At 65.3% G+C, this 21,013-nt stretch overlaps 2 protein-coding genes across 2 annotated transcripts in view; one reads left to right on the top strand and one right to left on the bottom strand.

Moving 5' to 3' along the window:
* The window catches only part of LOC147601092 (dedicator of cytokinesis protein 2-like), a 62,778-nt gene that overhangs the window by 17,721 nt on the left and 24,044 nt on the right, over positions 1-21,013 (bottom strand). The window contains exons 26-28 of the mRNA XM_086747702.1: positions 20,420-20,547; positions 19,586-19,657; positions 18,309-18,404 (exon numbers count right to left, since the gene is read on the bottom strand). Of these exons, the coding sequence (XP_086603828.1) occupies positions 18,309-18,404; positions 19,586-19,657; positions 20,420-20,547 (296 nt within the window). The remainder of the gene's footprint in view (positions 1-18,308; positions 18,405-19,585; positions 19,658-20,419; positions 20,548-21,013) is intronic.
* On the top strand, positions 7,339-15,462 carry LOC147601093 (uncharacterized). The gene is made up of 3 exons (XM_086746178.1): positions 7,339-8,873; positions 11,920-11,994; positions 15,051-15,462. Exons 1-3 carry the CDS (start codon positions 7,339-7,341, stop codon positions 15,247-15,249), a joined length of 1,809 nt encoding a protein of 602 aa, XP_086602304.1. The 3' UTR covers positions 15,250-15,462.

Genomic DNA, 21,013 nt, shown 5'->3' with positions numbered 1-21,013 from the left:
ATCACAGCCATATTAGCATCCATGGGAGACAGAGAAATAATTTGGCTTCTGCAGGCTTCTGAAGGCTTTGCACTTCACCGAGTCTCCTGACCACGTAAAGTCTCCATCTCACAGCACCAGCGTATCTGCAGCTGAGAGAGGAGCGATGGCAGTGAGAGTCAGTGACCTCTGCGTGTCGGGAGGAGGGTGCTGTTGCTGCTTCCCTAATTGACGGAATCCTTTCCATGGGGCGTTAGCCGTGGTGCGAGCGGTGAGGGCGGCCAGGAGCCTCGGGCCGCCCTGGAGAGGTGCCCGCAGGCTGCCCCGGGTGCTGGTGCTGCGGGGAGGCAGGTGGCAGGGGCTCCCTGCTCCAGCCGGGCCACGAGAGCCTGCTCCTGGGCCCTGTGGCTGGGAGAGTGACTAATTTTCCCGCAGAGCCCTTCAGCCAGTGACCTAAATAGAGATGTGTGCTGATCCCTGGGCTCGTGCGAGCGGCTGCTCGCACCCAGCCCTGGCTGACACCCGTGTGTCAGCGATGCTCCCCAGAGACCCCAGCGATGCTTGCTGGGGGAGCTGGGGGTCCTGTAGAGCACGAGGCACCCAGGGCGCTGCCCCGGCTGCCGGGGACCACGCCTGCTGTCCTCAGCTGGGCCAGCCCAGGTGTCTCTGGTGGGGCCCGGAGTGTTTGAGCAGAGTCTAAGGCTTTGCCCTGAATGCTGCCAGGAGGGAGGAGGTCAAGCGCTGGGGGTGCAGAGGGAGGCCGCGAGGATCACCGGGGGCGTGGGGAGCTGACAGAGCCGGACTTGCTGAGCGCTGCAAAGCGTGGCCAGAGAAAGAGCGTGTGTCCTCGCTATGAGCGCACGAGGGCCCGACGCTGAGAGAGGAGAAGAGCTGCTCAAGCGGAAGCACTGTATTGGCACGAGCACAGTCGAACATAAAGTGGCTGTGATTAAGTGCCTGCAGGAAATTAGAAGGTCTGCGAGCCTCCGAGCAGCCGGCCCTGGAAGAACCTCCAAGAGAACCGCGAGGGTAGGGCATGAACTGGCTTTGCAGTGAAGCTTCTTCAGCGAGGAACCGGATTTTGGGTTTGCAGGCTGCCCGAGGAGATGCTCTTCGTCCTTCATCCTCAGGTCCCACAGATGCTCTGATCCGAGTACAAACGTGCTGAGTCCTCTTGGAGCCAAAGCAGGATTAGGGTCTGCTGCTGAGTGATGCGTCGTGAACCTGGCTCCTGCCCACTCCTCCACTGAGACCAAACGCCTCGTCCTCTGGAGCCGCCCGCTCAGCACCAGCAGCACCTCTTTCCTTTCCAGAGATTAGGAAGAGCAAAGGTTTTGTCCCAAGAGAAGCCGTTGTACCCAGTGAGTGGAGCTGGGTAATTAGCTGTTCTCTTCTGCAGTTCTAGAAGAATATGACTTCCTCTCTCATAAATCTAATCTCCTGGCTTCCTGCGTCCCGAGGAGAAGATTTATGTGTCTGCTCTGGTTTTCCCTCTGCCACAGACATTACCAGAAGGATGAAGTGGAGGATGGGTGGAGAAAGGGCTGAGGCTGGCTGGGGGCGGGTAGGGTTGTTCACAGGTGTAGGGGGCAGCTGGACCCTCCGTCGGTGCCTGCAGCCCCGCTGTTCGATGGCCGGGGCTGGGGTCTGCCCAGCAGCCTCCTCGGTCCTGGGCTGGTCTTTCCCACAGGACACGGACATCCCTCGAGTCCGGAGGAGGAGCTGAGCCAGGCCTTGCTGCCCAGAGGAGGAGGAGGCAGCTAGAGGCTTTACCTCTGCTCTGCAGTATTTTTGGTGGGGGCAGGTACCTTTCTGGACAGGACGGTGTGAAACAGGGCTCTGTTCCTCTGAGCTCAACCCTGCCGCCTATGAGAGATGAGTCTCAAGATACAAACCAGAAGATTTAGTGCTTCCCTCTCAGAGGAGAATCCACCATCAATCAGTACCGGCCAAGAAGGAGCCACCCAGGCATGGGGCCGTTGGCTCTGCAGGGGGAGATTCTCCAGCTCTTTAGCGGCTGAGGCAGGAGCTGGCAGCGCAGGCGAAGCACAGACCGGTGATGGGGACCAGGGTTTGGATCCCGCCATCCAAAGTGGCACAGCAGGTTCCTGGATCCGAAGGGCTCCGGGCTGGGGATGGCCACTGGGTTGATGTGTGATTGAGAGCGCCAGCACTGCTCACAAATCCCCATTGTCCTGAGGAGTGTCTAATGTTTGTGGGGAGTGAGGACAGTCTGAGGACTGGGTGGCAGTCAGCACCTGAAGTTCAGTGGTGTCCATGGCCAGGTCATAGGAAGCAGTCCCTGACGCTTCCTTGGCTCTGGGGCTCCGTGAGCGGAGGAGACATCATTCCCAACTGTGTTGAATGTCCAGCTGAGCCAGGGAGCCCACCGCTAAAGTACTCGTGTCATCTATTGCATTATAGCTGCGTCATCTAGTTTTATCCATACATCATCCAGTGTGACCTGCTGTCTCACCTTATTCCTGCGCTTGTGATTCCCCTACCAACTAGAGGAGAAAAACACTCAGACCTTAAAAAATTGCCAGAACAGTGGATCCAGGACCGTGCAAATCCCTTCCGAGATGCTTCCAGCGCAGGCTGGCCTCACTTTTTAAAGAAGTCACTCCTCTGGCTGCACTGACCCCCGCTTTTCAGCCGCTGCATTTGCTGCGCTTTGCCTGCTGGGCTGGAGAGGAGCCTGAGGCTCCCGCGCAAAGACCGCTCCTGTGCAGCGTCCGCTCTGTGCTCCTCTTACGGATCTGCATTTGTCTTTTTCCTTCCTTGCCCTTCTCTCAGCCTTGGTGTAATCCGCACATTTCCTCAATGCTGAGTTTTTTCCAGTGAGGTCCGTGACAGCCAGTGCCCACACGGGGCCTGGCTGCTGCTCCGCAGGACCAGGCAGAAGCACGGCTAATTGGCGATGATCGCCGGATGATTATGTCCTGAGACGTGCTGGTTAGCCAGTTTTTAATCCATTTAATCTGTGCAACATCGCTTTCATATTATTCTGCTTTCTTCGTCAAAAATGTCAGATGCCTCACAGAAATCCAAGTCCGCTCCATTGAGGCTTTTACCTTCACCGTCCAAACTTGGAACCTCATCAAAACAGACAGCAAATGGGTTGATGAGCCGTGCTCTCTGTGGCCCTGTGGTGACTGGCACGGCTGGTACATACTGCCATCCTTCAGCTGTTACTGGTCAAGCTCCCAGCCCGTTCCCTCACCGCTGCTCCCAGCCAGCCTCGGCTGGTGGTCGCGTGCCGTGGCTGTGCCAGCCCACCCATGCCCCCTGGCCTCCCCCTGCGCCACGGCTCTGCTGCTGCCCCTTCCCAGGCACGGGCTCTCCCGAGGCCACTCTCCGCCGACGCGCCCCAAGGAGGACCCCGGTGTCCCCTGTCCCGCAGCAGAGCTCAGCATGGCACACAAGAGCAGAGCGGTGAGCCCGGGGCGTCGCGCAGCCCCCTCCTCAGCTGGGTGCTGGCGGGCAGGCAGGAGCCCGCGGGCAGGGCGCCCTGCCCCTGAGCGCTGCAGGGAGCTGCTGAGAGCTGCCTGCACAGAGTGAGCGTCACCCACCACGCCACAGCTGGGACAAACAGCTGTCCTCCCGACAGCCCTCGGCCCCACAGGACTGGCTGGGGCCCTGGGTACCTTGTTGGGGTCGGGTGGCATTGGACGTCCCCGCTCCTGCTCCTCCAGTCCGACCAGCCCAGGCCCCCGTACTGGGGTGCCCGCGGGGGAGCTGGTGGGGCACAGGAAGGCGAGTGGGGAGGCTGGCTGCGTGCCAGACACATGGTGCCCGGGCTGGGGTACCTAAACACAGGGAGGGTGGGTCAGCGCGTGGCTCTAGGGGGCTGAGTGCCATTTCCCAGTAAAGATGCTTGAGGACAGCGGCTGGAAAACACTGGTGCGGCCAGGTGCTGGGTGCCTCTGCTTCCTGCACAGCCCCTTCCCGGAGGCCCTTTCTGTGCATCCAAAGCATCCCTGGAGCCATGCTTCCAGACGGATCCATCGGCAGAGTGGTTTCCTCGGGTTCAGCTACGGTACGGGGAGCCCATCAGATGCCGCAGCTGCTGGGCAGCACAGTCCCCATTCTGCCCCACAGCAGGACTCGCTACCAGCATGCGACGATGCTGCCACGCTGCAAAGAGCACCCGAATGTGGCGCTAAATCTAACCATACCATAAAGCGTACGCCGAGAGACGAGGGGGAGGGTCCTAGCTTTTGGTGTTTGACATCCTCAGAGCGGTTCCCAACTGGAGTTAGTGCATGTATAATTTATAGACATTTCTTTGTCCTTGTGCCTCGTCTCTGATCTCTCCAGCAGCGCGGTTCGGGAGGCAGAGGGTGCCTCGGTGGAGGCCGCGCTGACTGACAGCACTGCGTTTGCTGCGTAGGCAGTGGAACAGCCTCGTCTCGCTCTGCCGTCGGCCGTGGCTCAGCAAGGTCCCGCTGCAGACTGACGGGGGCTGCTGGAAGTGCTCCTGCCCCGCAAGCGGCTGTTGGAGCTGTTCCTTGCACCCTCTGCCCCGTGCCCGTTAGCACGCTCCGTTAGCGCAGGCTGCCCTCCGGGAGCGCCCAGCCCGGCCATGCTGGTCGCAAGCACGGAGACCTGTCAGCCAGCCCCCCTGTGCCACTCGGCGTGTCACCTCCCTGGCACAGACGCAGCCAGCGATGCTGAAGTGGGACCTGGGCCAGGGGCACTGAGCTCTGGGCATCAGCCATCGCTGCAGCACGAGGGGGGCGAGCTGACCCCGCGGCTGCAGCCAGGCCTTGGGCAGGGGCTTGCCCCGTGGCCCCTCACCATCCCGGCGGGCTCTGCCCTGTCCTGGGCAGGTGCTGGCAGGCGTGAATGCAGGGCTGCTCCTCCCGGACTCGCACGCAGCCTGCGGTGAGCACGGGGCGTGGGGGCAAGCGGTGCTGGCTCCATCTCCAAGCCAGCTCTCTCCTCCGCCTGTTGCTGTCCATACTAACGAGGTGCCCCATCCCTCTGCTGTGTCTCCATCGCGTCCTGCCTCACAAACATCTCCCGGTGTCTGGGCATGGCTCCAAGCTCGGGAAGAAAAGCGCTGGGCGGCTGGGAGGCGTGTGGAGCAGCATCCCGACTAACGCCGTGCAGAGGCGCTGGGCCTGGGGCCGGAAGGGCTGCAGAGCCCCCCACTCTGGGGGCCGGTGGCTTGCAGCTGGCCTGGGGAAGCCGGGGGCACCGAGGCACTCAGTATGTGGGAAGTTTGCTTGTTCCTGGTGCGGGGTGACTCCAGGCAGCTGTGCTGAGTCAGCTGTTTCATTACAGTGGGTGCAGGGCAAGACAGCGAGGGGTCCCAGGGGGCTGGTGCCAGGCGTCCATCTGCAGCAAGGGCCAGGACGGCTGCAGAGCAAGCGAGGCTCCCATCTCGGCAGGCCAAAGAGGGTGCAGAGGCGCCGGGGGAGCAGTGGGCTGTGGTCCAGGACGGGGGCCACTGGCACCAGACGCGACACTGCCAGATGTCGGACACAGCGTGGTGCAAGGACGTGAGCCCAGGCTGTGAGGGAGCCCACGGTGCTCCGCTCCTCACCCACACCGCAGATGCTTCTGGGTGTTGTCAGACCTCGAATGCGGCGGCACAGAGCTGCCAGGCAAAGCAGCGCTGCTGCCCGCTGGAGCTGGCATCTCCATCTCTCCCACCCTGTCCCTAGCGCTGCTTCCCGAAATGAGTCGTCAGCCTCCTCCACTCCCGGGGGCATGCCGGGCAGGGCCCCCTGTGCGCCCAGCCAGCCTGATGAGCTGGGACAGCAGCCAGTGACCAGGGTGGGCAGAGCAAGGTGGGCATGGAGGGGGACATGGCCGGGACAGGGCTGTGGGGGGAGGTTTGCCATGCCTGCGCAGGGAAGGAGGCACCCTGCACAGCTGCACTGAGGATGGCAGGGATGGGGACACAGCGGGTGTGATCCCCTCTGCCCAGGGGCAGCCCCCAGCTCCTGCCCCTCGGCCACCTGGGAGGCACTGGGCATCTCAGGGACACGTCCTCGGGTGTGAGCCGTGCCCTCGGTCCTGCAGCCGGGTCCCGGCTGTGGTCTGGCGAGCGGGAGCTGTGCTGCGTGCCTGCCCGTGAGGTGGGGTGCACAGAGGTCTGCGGTCAATGCGGGCAGGCTGCGTGGGGCCACGCGATGGCGGAAGGTACGATGCCCAGGGAGACTTCGCTCTCTGGAGGCCCCCACTGCAGCCTCCCTGAGCCGCAGCCCTGCGGCAGGGCCCGGGTGAGAGCTGGGGGGACACCAGCCACCCCCCTTCTCTGCGGTGAGGGGCAGCGAGCGAACTCCCGGTCTCGCCGCAGTCACTGTCGCAGCCGCGATGCCCGTTCTCCCTCTCGGCTGGTTCTCGCGCACCTGAGGCGGCTCAAGGTCCCCGGGCCACAGTCTCGCCCCCCGCCCACGGAGCTGGACCCCCCCCTCTAGCCCAGCCAGCCCTGCCGCAGCTCTGCTGCGTGCCACGTACGGGATGGGGGCTGTGCCCAGTTTGGCCCTGCCCCACACACCTCAGGTCCTCTGCCCACTCCAGCCATACCCCACGCAGGCTGGGCGCCCCACATCTTGTCCAGCCCCACGCAGAGCCGGTACCCCACGTCCGTCCATCCCACGCAGCAGCCCCCCCGTGCCCGCACGCAGCAGCCCCCCGTGCCTGCCCTCCGCTGCCAGCGCCCCGCGAACACGAGGCACCAGCCCCAGCGAGGCAGAGCTATTTTTAACAGCCGCTTCTGCTTGATTTGAGCTGTGAACTCGTGCCGTGTTTATGCTAAAGGGGTTTCTTTTTTTCAGTCTCCCTTTGTGCTGAAGAGGCAGCGCCGCAGATCAAAGCTTGTCTCTTCGCGTTCCGTGATGACGGGGCTGGGAGGGGGCGCGCAGCGGCGGGCAGAGGCCAGCGGCTCCACGGGGCAGCGCGGCGCGCGGGGGGCGCTCCCGTCCTCGGGGGGCTGCGCCGGGGCCGGGGCTCACCCACCTCTCTCTGTCCCCACAGGTCCGGCACCCCGGGAGCCATGGGCAGGGGCGGCCGGCACCGGGCAGCCCGCCGCGGGCAGCACTGAGCCAGGGCGGACGCCGGCGGGACCATGGGCTGCCGGCACCGTGGGGTTGGCAGGGCGGCGGGCAGGGCTGTCGGGGCGGCGTGCCGGGGGGTGTAGGGCCGGCCGGTGGGCAGCATGCCCAGCAGCCCCCCGCCCGCCTCCCGCGCAGCATCCCCTCTCCGCGGCCGCACGGGATGAGGCCGCCCGCCGCCCCGGGCAGCTCCGGGAACGGGTGCAGCCCAGGGCTCCGGCCGCCCGTTCTCGGCCCCCCGCGCCCTGCCGCAGCGCCCCGCCGCAGGGCAGCGGCCCCGGGGCCCTGAGCCATGGTCAGCCGCGAGCCCCTTCCCGGCCCGGGCCCCGCCGGCGAGGGCGGCCAGGAGAAAGCCATGACGGTGCGCTCGGTGCTGCTCAACCGCGACTCGCCCGACGTCGAGAGCCGCCTCAAGCGCCGGCGCAACCGCACGCAGCAGGTCCGCTTCAAGGACCTGGTGGAGGGCGGCGCGGGGCAGGGGTCTGGCCCCGGCCCGGGGCCCGCGGCCGCCCCCGGCCCCAACACCCCACGTGCCTCGCCGCCCCCCAGGGACGCCCCTGAGCCGGCGGCTCTCTGTGCCTCGCGGCGGAGCTGGCCTCAGGCGCCGCCGGGCTCGCTGACGCTGCCCCTGCCCAGGAGGGGCTGCATGAGCACCGCCATCCAGACCTCCCCCAGCCTCCAGAAGCCCTTCCCAGCCTCCCAGCCCCGCAGCACCAGCGTGTGCGACGTGGCCGGCGACGCCGTGCTGCCTGCTGCTGCGGGCAGTGCCTGCTGCCCGGGGGCGGCTGCGCCCACTGGCGCCGGCCGTGCTGCGCCCCCGCGGGCACCCGGCAGCCTCCCCACGCGTGACCGTGCCGCAGCCCTCGCCCAGCACGCCGCGGTGTGCCACGTGCCACCGCCACCGCCCAGGGATCCCTGTCCCCCTTATCAGGGCGCGGCTGGGTGCCCCACTGCCCGCTGTGCCTCCCCAGCACGGAGCTGCGCCCCTGAATCATGCCCGCCACCCCCTGCCTGCGTCCGGCTCCGCGGGAACCCCGGGCACGGCCGTGGGGTCCCCCCGCGCCCAGCCTCCGTGCCCTGCGGTCAGCCCTGGCCGCCCGCCGAGTGGCGGGGGCTCGGCCGGAGCGACTCAGAGCGGAGCCTGCCCCGTGGGCGCCCACCGCCCCAGCCCTCACCGCACCGCCAGCAGACCGTCCCTGCCACGGACACCCACGGCCTCCGCCAGCCAGCTCAGGGCAACCCCCCGCGGGACCCCCCACCACCCCAGCACCAGCTCTGCGGCACGCCCTGGGGGGGACCCTGCTGCACCTCTCCGGTCCCCATCCCACCAGTGCCGGGCTGGCACAGCTCTGCTGCCACTGCGCCAGAGAAGACACCAGCTGCACTCAGCCATTCGGACCCCCGCAGCATCTGCAGCCGACTACGTGCCGCTGAGCCCAGGCACGGCTGGGCAGGGCCAGAGGGGCCTGGGGAGCCAGTGCCCCCAGCCCCACAGGGCCGCGGTGTGGGGACGCAGCCGGCTGGACGGGCACTGGAGGTCCCCCGGCATGGGCAGCCCTGCCTCACCGCCGAGCAGTCAGAGACGCTGCGCCATGTCCAGGACCTTCTGCAGCTGGTGGTGGCGGCCAAGGGGCCGGCGGGACCACCAGCGGGAGACGAGAATGCCGGGACATCTCAGGGAGAGGGCCGCCGGGGGCCCGGGGAGCGGAGGGACCTGCAGTCCCAGCTGCAGTCCCTGGAAGGGGTGCTGGAGACCAGCCAACAAACCATCCGGGTGCTGCTGGACGTCATCCAAGACCTGGAGAAGAAGGAGGCCCAGCGGGATGGGTGAGCTGGCCAGGATGGGGATGGGGGCTGGGGGGGCAGTGTCCCTGGGGAGCTGTGGATGGAGCATGGGAGCGGGTCTTGCTGGAGATTTGGGTGCTGCTGCCTCCCAGCCGCGTTTTGGTCTGAGAAACTCAGAGCTGCCGTCCACGTACACAGGACACCGCATCTTGGTGCAATGTCTCACCCGCCCCAGCTCATTCTACGTGTGCCTGGGTGCCCTCTCCATGCCCAGGGAAAGGGTGCAGGGGGGAGCAGGCCAGGGGGATGAGGCGGGGCTGGGTCCCCTGTCCAGCTCTGGCACAGCTGGCGTGCCCATCGGTCACTGGGAGTGGAGACCTGGGATGTGGCGTCCCGACTACGGGCTCAGCCCAGCCATGGCACATGCCCCCGGGACAATGTGTGCCTCCGAGTTCCCTAAGGCACAAATTTAGGGGCCAGTGCCCCAGTGACTGATGTGTCTGTGCCCCAGGAAGGTGCCCACGCACCCGCGTCCTGCCCTGCCCTGCCCTGCACAAGACCCGCTCACAGGTAGATTTGCTAAATGGCGCAAGATGTTAGAGGTTCATCTGTGATAGCCCAGAGCTGAGACCCTCCAAACTCATCTCACACAAGGGCCACCAACCTCCCTAGACATGTGAGGAGCTGCTGACCCTGTACCAGTCCTGGCAACGTCCTGCAAAGTTGCCATGGGGTTCTGGGGGCCATGGTGCTGTGGAGCATCCCCCGTGCTCAGGCGGTATTTTGGGAACAGCTGTGCTGTGCTTCTCCTGGGGACGGGAGAGCTCGTCCATTTGGCCTCACAGGTGGAGAGGGGTCCAGCCTGCCAGGGACACCCTGCTCAGTGTGTGCCGCAGCGGTACTGGTGTGTCTGCCTTGGCACGCAGTTTTTGGGAGGCAGGGTGGCACACAGACCTGCCAGATGAGCAGCGCCTGGTAGTCCTGGCCCTGGTACCTGCGCACATGTTTAATTGTTTTATCTAAAATAAACAACCGCTAAGTACCTCCTTCCAATTAGGGGCAACAGAGGCGGTGTGGATACCACAGAGGCGTGTGCAAGAGCGTGCATGTGCTCGCAGGCGTTTAGGCAGGGCGTGCAGCGCCACGCTCCCTCCCTGTCGCAGGCGGCCCCGCCATGGGTGCAGCCCGGGTGTGCCCAGCCAGGCCGGGAGCTGCTGGCAGCCCTGGGGTGACCACAGCAGAGGGGAGTGAGCGTGGTCCGGGACTCGGCCCCGATCACCCCAAAAGAGGAGCAGCTCAGCACGCCCTGGCTCCCAGGGAGCCCCGCGCCCCGCCTGTGCTCTCCTGGCTTTTCAGAGCCAAGTGCTGAAAACGCACTGTTAACGGCCAAGTGCAGCGGTGCAGACACGGCCCACTTGCCCCTCGCCTGTCAGGGCTGCACGGGGGTCTGCTGCCCCCAGGACAGTGACCCCCTGCCCGCAGCGCTGGTGCCCACAGGCCCGCGGCTGCGCCGTGGCCGTGCTGTGGCCATGCCGCAGCCGTGCTGAGCCTGGTCCCCACGGGGTACGGCAAGACCATGTGCAGAGCGGTGCCTGTCGAGAGGGCAGGTTTGCTCCCGTGGTCAGAATTGAGTTTGTCTGCCTGGGAAGCTGATTTAGCTTCACTGCGGGCAGCTTAATTAAGATCTCGGCTCTGTACACTGTTGCAGTCAAATGAGCAAACAAGATGCCCGGAGACATAAGGAATGGGATAGGAAATCATATAAAAATTTATCCTAATGTCCTGATGCTAAGGAACAGCATGGCCTCGTTTGCCACGGGTCAGCATCCTACAGGCGCGCGGAGGCTCCGAGGTGCCCGCCGTGAACCAGAGCCATGCCATCAGCCTCAGCACCGCTCCATGGGTAACGCATCCTTGCAGGGTCCAGGCGCCTCCACCGCCAGCATCCCACCCCAGACACCCACCTCAGGACTAGATCTCACCCTGGTAGAGAGGTGCGGTTTGCACAAGGTTAGGTGCAGGCACACGCACACACATACATACACACCCCTTATATATTTATAAATGGTATCGTGATCTAATTTATGTGCTAAGAGTATAATCCCCATTGTAATATATAATTTGGTGCACTCAAAGACCTAGTTTTTGAGGGCTGAGAACAATCATGATCAAGGTCGAGCAAAAGGAGGAAGATTTAACCAGGAAGATGTGACTGCTATGTGGGACACGGGGGTGTTTTCTCAAGAGCCTGCGCTGCCTAAGGGGCCAATGGAGCTGTGGAGCCGGAGTCCGCGAGGGTGACCAAAGCATTTTGTAGAGCCCTTTCCTTACACCTCTGAGAGCAACCGGAGTTGGGGCAGCACTGGGGAGCACTCGCCGGCACAGCCCTGGCACGGCCCAACTGGCCCAGGGACGCACTGACGCTGGTGTTCGGCACCAGCAGCAGACCCATTCAGGGTGCGATCGGGGAGGAGGACCGCTTCAGGGTTGAGCTGAGCGTCGGGGCTCGTCAGCTTGGAGTCCCCTGCACCTTCCCTGGAGGAGGATGCTTTTTTGGTGCGGAAGCATCAAAAAGAGCTAACTCCTGAGTGTGGCGTGGGCTGGCGATTAGTCTGGAGCATCTCCCTCTGCCCATCTGTCAGGGCACTGCTGTGTGCCGCAGTGCCTCACAAAGGCCGCGCGCTGCCCACGGTCTCGCTCCCTCTGTGGCACCGCGTGTGGGGAGATGCACGGGGCCTGGGGTGGCCATGGGCGTGAGACGGAGCTCTGGGATGGAGATGAAAGAGGAGGTGTGAAGGATTCAGGGCTTCTGCTGTGCCTGTCTCTGCTTTGCAACCGCCTGAGAAACTGCGGAGCTGAGAGGCACTGCGCTTGGCCTGGCATCAGACAGCATCTCTTGGGAGGAGAGGAGTTGGATCCCAAGGAAGAGAGGAGCTGGATCCCAGGGAGGAGAGGAGCTGGGACCTGGGGAGAAGAGCAGCTGAGTCCCAGCTCCTGAACTTGAGATGAGGGGCCCATGGGCGGCAGGGGAGGCCCAGGAAGATGGAGGCCAGGTCTCCAGGCTCACAGCACTTCTGCTCTGTTGCAGGCGACACTCGTACCGGACAGGGCAAGACATCGCCAACTGTGGGACCTGCCGGGACTGTGCCTGCATCATCTACAGGTAGGAGCCAGCTCTGGCACCCTGCACGTTGCCGGTGGGGCCCTGCTCCCCTCCACCCCTCAGGCTCCTGATTCGGCTCAGAGGCAGAGATGCGGGGCAGTTGCAAGTGCCCGGTCCTGGGGACTGTGCTGGGGACCTGCCTGCCTGTGCTCCATCGCCTGCCCCCTGGCAGGTGGATGCTCAGGGCACCTCGAGCTGCGAGGGGCTGCAGGGTCCCACCCTGTCCAGGTCTGAGCTGTCCCCGGCTGATGGCCGGTGGCGTCCCAGGACCCCTCAGCAGCAGATTTGGAGGGGCACGGGTGCTCGCTGCCCTCAGAGCAGGGCTCAGCTCGCCAGGCCAGCCAAAGAGCAGTTCTGGCACATGGTGCCAGCTCTACCCCAGCGTGCTGCCGGGGCTGCCGGCACGGGTGCAGGCACCTCGCGGCTCTGCTGCCAGCTCCTGCCAGGTGTCGAAAGGCCAGGGCAGGGTCCTGGAATTACTTGGCCTGAATCTGGTGCCTGTGCCTCTGCGGAGAGCAGCTCCCGCTCCCAGGAGAAGATGGGGTGATTTTCCTGAAGGACAGCTGGCTGGCTGCAGCTGGGAGAGCCGCTCCGGTTCGCTGGCAGAGCGTTTATCTTCTGTAAAAGCAATGTATCAGGGAAGCCTCATTAGCGGCTGGCGGGGGGGCTCGCTCGCTCCGAGTCCAGGCTGCATCTTGTCCCTGTGCCAGCTTCACACAGACGCTGCGGATGGGCTGCAGGCAGGGGGGGTCCTGCCCCTCACCGGGGTTTGGGACCGCAGGGCCTCAGCTCTGCTCCCCAGTGTTGGCTCTGGTCTGGGGCATGGAAGGACTTTCCTCCACAGCCCTCTCTCCTCAGTCCCGTTTGGTCTCGGGGAAAGGTGTCTCACGCCTCCTGGTGCAGTGACAGGGCCAGGGCCCATCAGCCCTGTGGGAATCGGGGCGTCGCGATTTCGCCCGAGCCTTCTGCCAGTCCAGGTGTCCATGGGTGCCCGTTTGCCCCTCTGGCCCTGCAGCCCGCCGTCTCCCTCTGTGCACGTGCAGGTGGCCAGCCAGGCTTCTTCCCATTTTGCTATTAATTAGGCTTACTCTGCTGAGTAAGCACAAAGCTGGCACCGAGCAGCGCTCCACGGTGTGCGCACGGGACGGTTTAGCCGCTTCCCCGCTGTGCTTTTGTGAGCTCCTGTGCGTGGGACGGACGCCCTCTCCTCCGGCCCCAGAGCCGGCCCCCGCTGCGCAGCAGCATCCTCATACAATGTGCTGGCCGCCCTGCGTGCCCATGCCACCGCAGCGGTGCTGCATCCATCTCTCCTGTTATCTGCTTATTTACACCACGAACTCCCCTGCCGCAGCTCGTGGGGGACTTCAGCGCTAATTGGGTCTGACGAGCCTGTCTCCACGCGGCACTGCAGCGAGGAGCAATGTCACATCTGAGCGAGGTGGCTCCCTGTAATCGCCAGGCTCCCGCTGCGGGGTCCCTCTGGGCTCCACTGCCATCCGCGTGATGAGAAGAGGCTCCGGTGGGACACGGGACATGGGACACGGGGCAGGGGGAGTGGGGCAGCGCCCAGCCCAAGCGCAGGGTGCCAGGAACCGGGGCAGCGCTGCTGGCACTGACCCTTGGCAATCGCCCACAGGGGGGAGCAGACCTTTGTGCGTCCCGTCCCAGGATCGTGCACAAACGCGCCAGCTGTGCACCCCCGTAGCAGTCCCAGCCCTTCCTCTGCCTCTGCGCTGGGAACACGGGGTCCTTCCCACGCTGCCCCCCTGCAAGGGGCTGTCTGCCGTGGCTGGCCCGTTATCCTAGGAACAGCTGGGGACAGCCAGTGTCCCTGCAGCGCGAGGTGACGGGGGTGTCAGCGTGCTGCGCGGGGGCTCGTGGGGCGCTCCCGTGTGCGGGGCAGCCACACCACGTGTGCGGGCCCGGGCGCACACCGCAGCACCTCGCTGATCCGATGGGATGTGGCTGGTGTGGGGAGATCAGCGCGCTTTCCATGTGAGGAATCTGCACGGCATGCGGCCGCCAGCAGCCAGCCTGCACTGCAGGGTGCTGCGGGGACACCAGCGAGCTGCGGCGCTTGCCGGAAACCTGCGGGCTGTGGTGGGGGGCACAGCCCCCCTTACCTACCCAGACACAGGGCACCCTAATTCCGTGCATCGCTAGCGGTGTGACAGGCAGCAGCACAGCCCTGGCACACTCGTGTCACCTCCTGCAGCTGCAGCTGCTCTCAGCCCGTGGGGGCCGGGTGCAGTGCTGGTGGCAGGACAAACTGGGAAGGGCAGCCCCTCTCTGGGGGGGTCCCAGGGACCCTGGGCTCGCCCCCTGCACCAGCACTGTCCCCAGCTCAGGCGGCTGGCCGGCTCCTCACCCTAGGTGGGTCCCGGGCAAAGTCCCAGGCTGCGTTAGTCTGAGCCAGGGGGATCCCGCAGCCCCGCGGGGACGGCGCAGCACCCCCAGAAGCCGTGCCCTGCTCGGGGCACACGTCGCAGTGCGGCAGCGAGGGAAGCCTGCTGCTGTGGCCGGCAACTGCAGGGCGCCCGGCGTGTCTGGAGCCTTTCTCTGCCCTCACTGCCGAGGATGGCCAGCACCTGTGGAGCCACCAGCAGTGCGTCCCGGGCACAGGGAGACCCGTTGCAGCAGATCAGCCCCCTTGGAGGGACCTGGCCTGTTTGTCCCTGTTCAGGGCAGGCATTTAAGGCAAAGTAGCTCTGGTGAAACAGGAGAAAGCAGAGTAAAGCCCCAGAGAAAAGCAGAGGCAGCGCCAGCGACTGAGGCTGGATAAGAAAGAAGGTGTGGGGGCGGCTGAGGGTGACCCATCCCAAAACACCCCCCGCACCAGGTCAGGGGCCGTCGGTCGGTCTGTCCCGAGGAAGGGAAGGTCTCTGGGCGTCGCCAGCACAGCAGGTTCAGGCGTGGGGGAGACTGAACCCGGGGGCGGGTGTTGCGTGGCAGGGCGCAGGGGCACAGGCGGGTGCCAGGGCGCAGAGCTACGGCGGGCAGGGGGCCGTGGTGGGCAATGGCCCCTAACGCCGTCCCCTCGCCCTGCTCACCCGCAGCGTGGAGCACGATTTCCGGCAGCAGGAGGGCCGCTTCCAGCGGGTGCTGAGCCATATCGAGGGCGACGCAACGCCGAGCTCCCCTGCGGCCGCAGCGGCGGCGGCTGTCCTGCCCAGGCAAGAGCCATCACCAGTGACGAAGCTGCCTGCAAAGCTGGATGCAAAGAAATCCAGGCGGAAATGCTTCTGGTTCCTGTAAGGCAGTGGCACCAGGAGCGCGGGGGCACCGTCCCAGCACTGACCCCCTGCCCACGCCTCCTTCCTCCTCTCCCTCCCTCTGATGGTAGGGTTTGGGTAGCACCAGCTTTTATATTTTTAATCGTTCAGTTTCATCTATTGAAGCCCCTGTGTAAATAAAGCGAGGGGAACAATGGCTGTATTTAATGAGAATTCAATAAATTCTACAGAGACACTATTTTTGTTACATCCTCTCCCACCTGTGCACTTCTGTTCTGAATGAGGATGAAGAGGGGGCCAGCAGCCGTCGTGCTCTCAGGCTGCGGCGCTCGCCAGGCACCCACAACCCCTCAGCCAGAGCAGCCTCGGGCCCTCCTCTGCCTTGGGGCTCCCTGCAGCCCTGTGCTCCCGGCCTGCCCTGGCTGAAATCGGCACCCATCCTGCACCCCACAGCGTGGGCTGCCTGCCCGTCCCCCCGGGCTGCTGCCTGAGGGTTAACGGGGAGTGCCGAAGGTTTCTCCTGCACCCCCTGTCACTCTGTGAGACCCTGGCCGGGAGAGAGGAGGCCTGTCCCCGCGACCTCCCGGATGGGAGGGTGGGCTGCATGGGTGTCCCGGGGACATGGCTCTCCTCCCAGCAAGCTCCCCGGGACAAGGCCGGGGGGCTCACAGCCTGCCTGTACCCAGGGCTGCCATAGGAGCAGGGGCTTCCGCGGGCTGCGGGGGCTGGGAATGCCCTCTCCCCCTTTGCGGCTGGCTGGAAGGGTCTCCCCAGCTGCAGGATGCGCTGGCTAATTACAGGGAGAAAGGAATTAGCAGCTCCAATATTCCAGCCTCTGCAAGGCTGCCCGCGAGAGGAGAAATTCAGCAGCAGTTTAACGAGGGTCTCAGATCAAAGTGGCCGGCGGCAGCAGTGGGAGGCGAGCGTATGCCGAGTGCGGCGCAGCGAGGGCTCCCCACGCTCCCGGGATGCAGCGTTCCCTGACCGCCCTCGGCTGCCAGGGAGCAAGCGCTCCCCAGAGCCCGGGTGACGCTGCCCGCACGATGCCCTCAGCATCCGCCCGCAGCAGTCACGGCTCTCCCGGCGGGGCCACCAGCCTCGGAGAGGAGGACATCGCCCAGCACGCGGCTGCGGTCGGGTGAGGCAGAGGGCAGGAGGTGTGGCCGTGGCCTCTCCGCCTGGCACACCCACCACAGCACACCAAAGCAGGAGAACCTGTGGGAGCTGACACGGTGTTGAGCTCCATCCCCTGTGCCAGGTGCTCCTCCCTTCTTGCCCAGGATGGACGGCAGCTGCCCTCGGCGTGGGCACACGCGGCTCCGGTCCCCCAACCCTTCCTGGCAGCCACAGCTGCAGGAGCGGCCCGGGCTGCGGGGGGCAAGCAGGGGCCGGAGCAGCGGCGTGGAAACCATGGACAACTGGGAAAGCTGGCAGACGGCGTTTGTGGAGCGCAGCAGGGCCAGCGCGTGGGAAGGGGAGCAAGTGGTGGGAGCGAGGCGCAGCCAGCACCCTGCTCGCCGCCGTCACAGCCTGGCAGAGCGTGCCCGACAGCTCTTTTTGCTCTTGTTCCTCCGGCGCTGACGCGCACAGCCTGGGAACAAAGGCTGGAAGCAAGCTGATACCAAACGCAGCCCTGTACGCGCCTCCTGCCTGAGTCACATCTCCTGCCTGAATCGCTCCAGCGCTGAGCGCCCACCGTGCCTGCCCGGCACAGCACCACCCGCCCCAGCACCCACCACAGCGCCCGCCTGGCATGGCACCTGCCCGGCACAGCACCCGCCCGGCACGGCGCCCGCCCGGCACAGCGCCCGGCCGGCACAGCTCTCAGCAGCAGAGCTGCGGCCGAAGCAGCACTGCCTGGCCACAAGGCCACTGGCACTGGGACCACACCCGCCTTTGGCTCGGCCGGTACAGCCACCCCACAACCGCAGAGCCGCTGTCGGAGACGTCACCATAGGGCTGCACCACCGGGGCGGCCGAGCGGGCAGGGGAGGGCAGGCTGAGCTGGGAACCTTGCGCTCCCCCTGTCCCTCAGGGGTACGAGAAGGGGTCACTGGGCAGGGAGCAGCAACAGCCCCAGCGCGTCAGCGGGAGCAACGCCAGCACCTGGGACGCTCACAGAGCCGGGCAGCGTTGTCCGCCGCAGAGCATGGGCAGGGCCAGTGAGGGTAAAGCCCCTGTCCCGCCTGCCAGCTTTAACATCTCGGTTTATTTAGGTCGTTATTAACAACAACAAAGAACACAACGGCAAACCTACGACCTTGTCTCAAGAAGGCTCAAGCGAAGGGCTGAGCTGCCACTCTGGATGCCCCCACCTCCCCAGGACCGGCACGCAGCACGGCACAACACGACGCAGCACAGCACGGCGCTTGTCCACTGCCGCACGGCTCCACCGCTTGCTCCAGGCTCCCGGAACGCAGTCAGACCCAGCCCCTCGCCCATCCTTACAACCCAGAGCAACTTGTCGGGCCCACGCCTCACTGCCCAGCCGAGCGCACTGGGTTTGCCGCCACGTCCACGTCAGAGCACCCACGAACCACGCTGGCCACGGCGCTGTTTCCCGCCTTCACAATCAGACCATCGCACCCGCTGCAGCTGCTCCGCAGGAAGCTTTGGCTGAGCCGCGCTCCGACCTGCCCACCCCTCCCGCGAGAGGCGGCTGTCCTGGCACGTTCCTCCCACCCGTTCCCGGCAGGTAAAATTGTGATGGTTCACCGGGTCCAGCCACTGGTTTTCTGGAGAACACAGCCCAAACCCCATCTGCTTCCAAAATGGGCTTCCTGCATCGCAAACAGCCCGCCTGCTCCCCGCAACGCACCCTCTGCTGCAGACGTGCTCCTTGCACGGCTCCCCCACTTTGGGGCTTTCAGGTGCACCCAGCTGCATTTGACACCGGCACACCCGGCCCCAGCCAGCTGGGTACCGCGCTGCGCTGCCGGCTGGGGAGCAGCGCTGGTCACCCGGCCCCATACCCCGAAATCAGTGACGCCTTTCACATCTCCCGCATCACCCAAAGGCAGCACAGGAGGCAGCGCAGCCCTAATGCCCCACGCAGCGCAACGCGGTGGCGATGGTACTCACCCGCAGGGCGTTCTCCCGGTCCAGGACGATCACCCTCCGATTGACGGTGCGCAGCAGCCGCTCCAGGATCAGCTGGATGTGCTTCTTCACCTCCACCTGCAAGGCGAGAGCTGTTACGGCCCTGCCTGAGCACCCGCTGCCGCCTGCCGTGGTGCCAAGAGCGAGGGCGCGGGTGACGGCACCATCGCCACAGCCAACGGGAATCGCCCCCGCGGCACAGAGCCGGCACGCGGTCCCCAGCCCCCACGGGCACCCGGTGCTGGCAGGCTGGGCCGGGGCATGCCACCTCCCGGGCCACGAGCGATCGGCCCTGCAGCACCGCTGCAATTACTACGGCTCATCACAAAAAAACAGGCAAGGAGTCTGCGAAGTATTGGCAGTTATTCTCAGCAGAGGACCGAGGGCACAAGTTCCCTCAGCACCAGCAGTGTCCCGTGGAGCAAGGAGGAAGCAGCTCTGCTCCAGTCGTGGGAGACCACGGCCGTCGGACAAGCCCCGCGCCCGGGATCCTCAGCCATGGGACCAGACAGCTCTGGTCCGTGCCGTGGCCGAGCAGGAGCACACTGCCGGCAGGGACAGGCTCGCAGCACCCTGGGAGATGGGAAACCACCAGCTGACTTGTGATTCGTATGAAATACCGAAGTAAGAGACTTGTTCGCTACAGCACCGCACGTACGGCTCATTGAGTCACCGTGTGGGGCTGGTGGCATCGGGACGACCAGCCGGAGCCGGCGATGCGCTCCGGTGTAAGCATGGACACTGCTTCCAGTTGCAAGCCCATGCTTTATCCTTCCAGCGCCTGGGGAGCAGCGAGTCCAGCGGGGCCACGGGGACGCTGCGGGGGCTGTGACCCAGCGTGAGCCGGCTCTGGAGCACAGCACACCTCGCGCACACCTCGCCACCCTGCAGTCCCGATGCCCCCCGAGAACTGTGTGATCGTGATCACGCCTCAGCCCAGTGAGGAGCCAGAATGGTCCGAGACCACTGGCCAGTGCACAGCGAAGCACCGAGGCTGCAGGGGTCTGGGCACCGACGCCCCCAACCCCAGGGTGGGACACATGGCAGTGAGGGCCCACTGCAAGCCCAGAGCCACACGGACCCCCGGCCTCCCCGCCCTGCCCCCCTCACCGCAGCAGCCCAGCGCTGCGCACTGACGCCAGGTGACTGTTCGGGGTCTGCTACCGGAGCGAGATGCAGATAAGCCCTTCCCAAACGCTCGGGGCACCTGGCTCCTTCCCGTCACCTGCCATGCCGAAGCCCACCAGAGAGGCACTCACCAGCTCCGCGTCCCCATGGTCCTTGTGCCGTCCCTTGCCCGCACCGTGCTGTGCTCGCAGCTGCTCCGCTCTCTGCAACAAACAGCATCCCGGGAAGTCGTGCTGATGCCAGCAAGGACGGCCTTGTCCCACCGGAGGCCATCATGGGATGAGTCGTGTTTGGGCGGTCCGGCACCCACAGCAGGACCATGCCTGGCTGGACGGCCAGCCCGCTGACCCTGAGCGCAGCCGGGCCAGCGTGCGACTGTCATCGATCGCTTTGGTACCCCAGCAGCGGGCAGGCTCCCACAGGCAGCGCAGGGGGAGGGGGTGTGTGGGGCACCCCACTGCCCCAGGCATGCTCAGCGCTCTGCTGCAGAGTGTGGGGCTGGACCTCCCGCACCCCAGGGCTCCGGCTCACATTTTGGGCCATCGCTGCTAATTTTGGAGCACAACGCTGCCCGGGGCCAGCAGGCAATCGCTGACCGGCTGCCTCCTCGCCTTCCTCCTGGGCAGGCAGAGCAGGGGCAGCGGGAGGCACGGCCGGTGACGCACCCCTTGCCTTCGGGTCGGTGCTGTCCCTGGCGAGGCCTCTTCCCCACTTACAGGGACCAATGGGAGGCCACCAAAGACCAGCTGAGGTGGAGATCAAAGGGGTTTTACCCCCATCTCGGGCAGGTTCCCACTGGGATGGGGGCACCAATGCTCCCTTGGAGTTCGGATGGATCGCCATCAGTCCCGACCACATCGTGGCCAGTAATTAGTGCTTGTCCCCACTCACACGGGTTCAGTCCGGTGATTTCCACGGTGATTACTGGGGAGGGAAATGGAGCCAGCAGAACAGACGGGGTTTACCTTCTGGGCCTTATACAGCACCTCCAGGACGTTGCTGAGCAGCTCAATGCAGGCATGCTCCTCCTCGCCCTTCTCGATCAGCTCCCGCAGGATGGGCACCACCGTCTGCAGCAGCAGCTCCCGGCACTCTGTGGGGCGGAGAGCGAGGCACGGGGCTGGCGGGCACGCCACCGGCTTGGCGCAGGAGAGGGCTGCGCGGGAACAGACAGGACCAGCACGACGCCCGAGGGACGCTCCCCCCGTGCGGGCTGCACCACGGAGCCCCCCTGCCCCTACCCCACAGCCCTGCTGCGCCCTGCGCTCTGCCCTCTGCTTGCTCGGGGACTGCTTTCACACGATGGTTTGTAACCTGAATATCGTCTGTATCTTCCAAACCCTTTTCTCCAACTTGTTGACATCATTTTAAACCCTGAGTCTGTCCTCCCACCTGCCTCCAGCTGCTTCTGCCTTGCAGGGCAGAATTCACCAAGCCTGCTCTTTTTTCCATCACCCAGATCACGGCTAAGAATGTCCAACAGCACCGGAGCCAGGGCAGACCCGGGGAGTCCTGCGTCCCTCCAGTCCGCCAGCAAGCCCCCGACAGCCCCTCCTGGA

The sequence above is a fragment of the Chlamydotis macqueenii genome, chromosome 4 (assembly GCF_036417535.1).
Source record: "Chlamydotis macqueenii isolate bChlMac1 chromosome 4, bChlMac1.mat, whole genome shotgun sequence".
Lineage (NCBI taxonomy): Eukaryota > Metazoa > Chordata > Aves > Otidiformes > Otididae > Chlamydotis > Chlamydotis macqueenii.
This window is presented reverse-complemented; position numbering and strand designations above follow the sequence as displayed.

What these genes read in the sequence shown, in the direction of transcription:
- LOC147601093 (XM_086746178.1), top strand. Translation starts at nt 7,339, where the DNA reads ATGGTCAGCCGCGAGCCCCTTCCCGGCCCGGGCCCCGCCGGCGAGGGC. An exon ending in AAGGAGGCCCAGCGGGATGG is followed by an intron (nt 8,874 to 11,919) that starts GTGAGCTGGCCA and finishes GCTCTGTTGCAG; the next exon opens with GCGACACTCGTACCGGACAG. An exon ending in TGTGCCTGCATCATCTACAG is followed by an intron (nt 11,995 to 15,050) that starts GTAGGAGCCAGC and finishes GCTCACCCGCAG; the next exon opens with CGTGGAGCACGATTTCCGGC.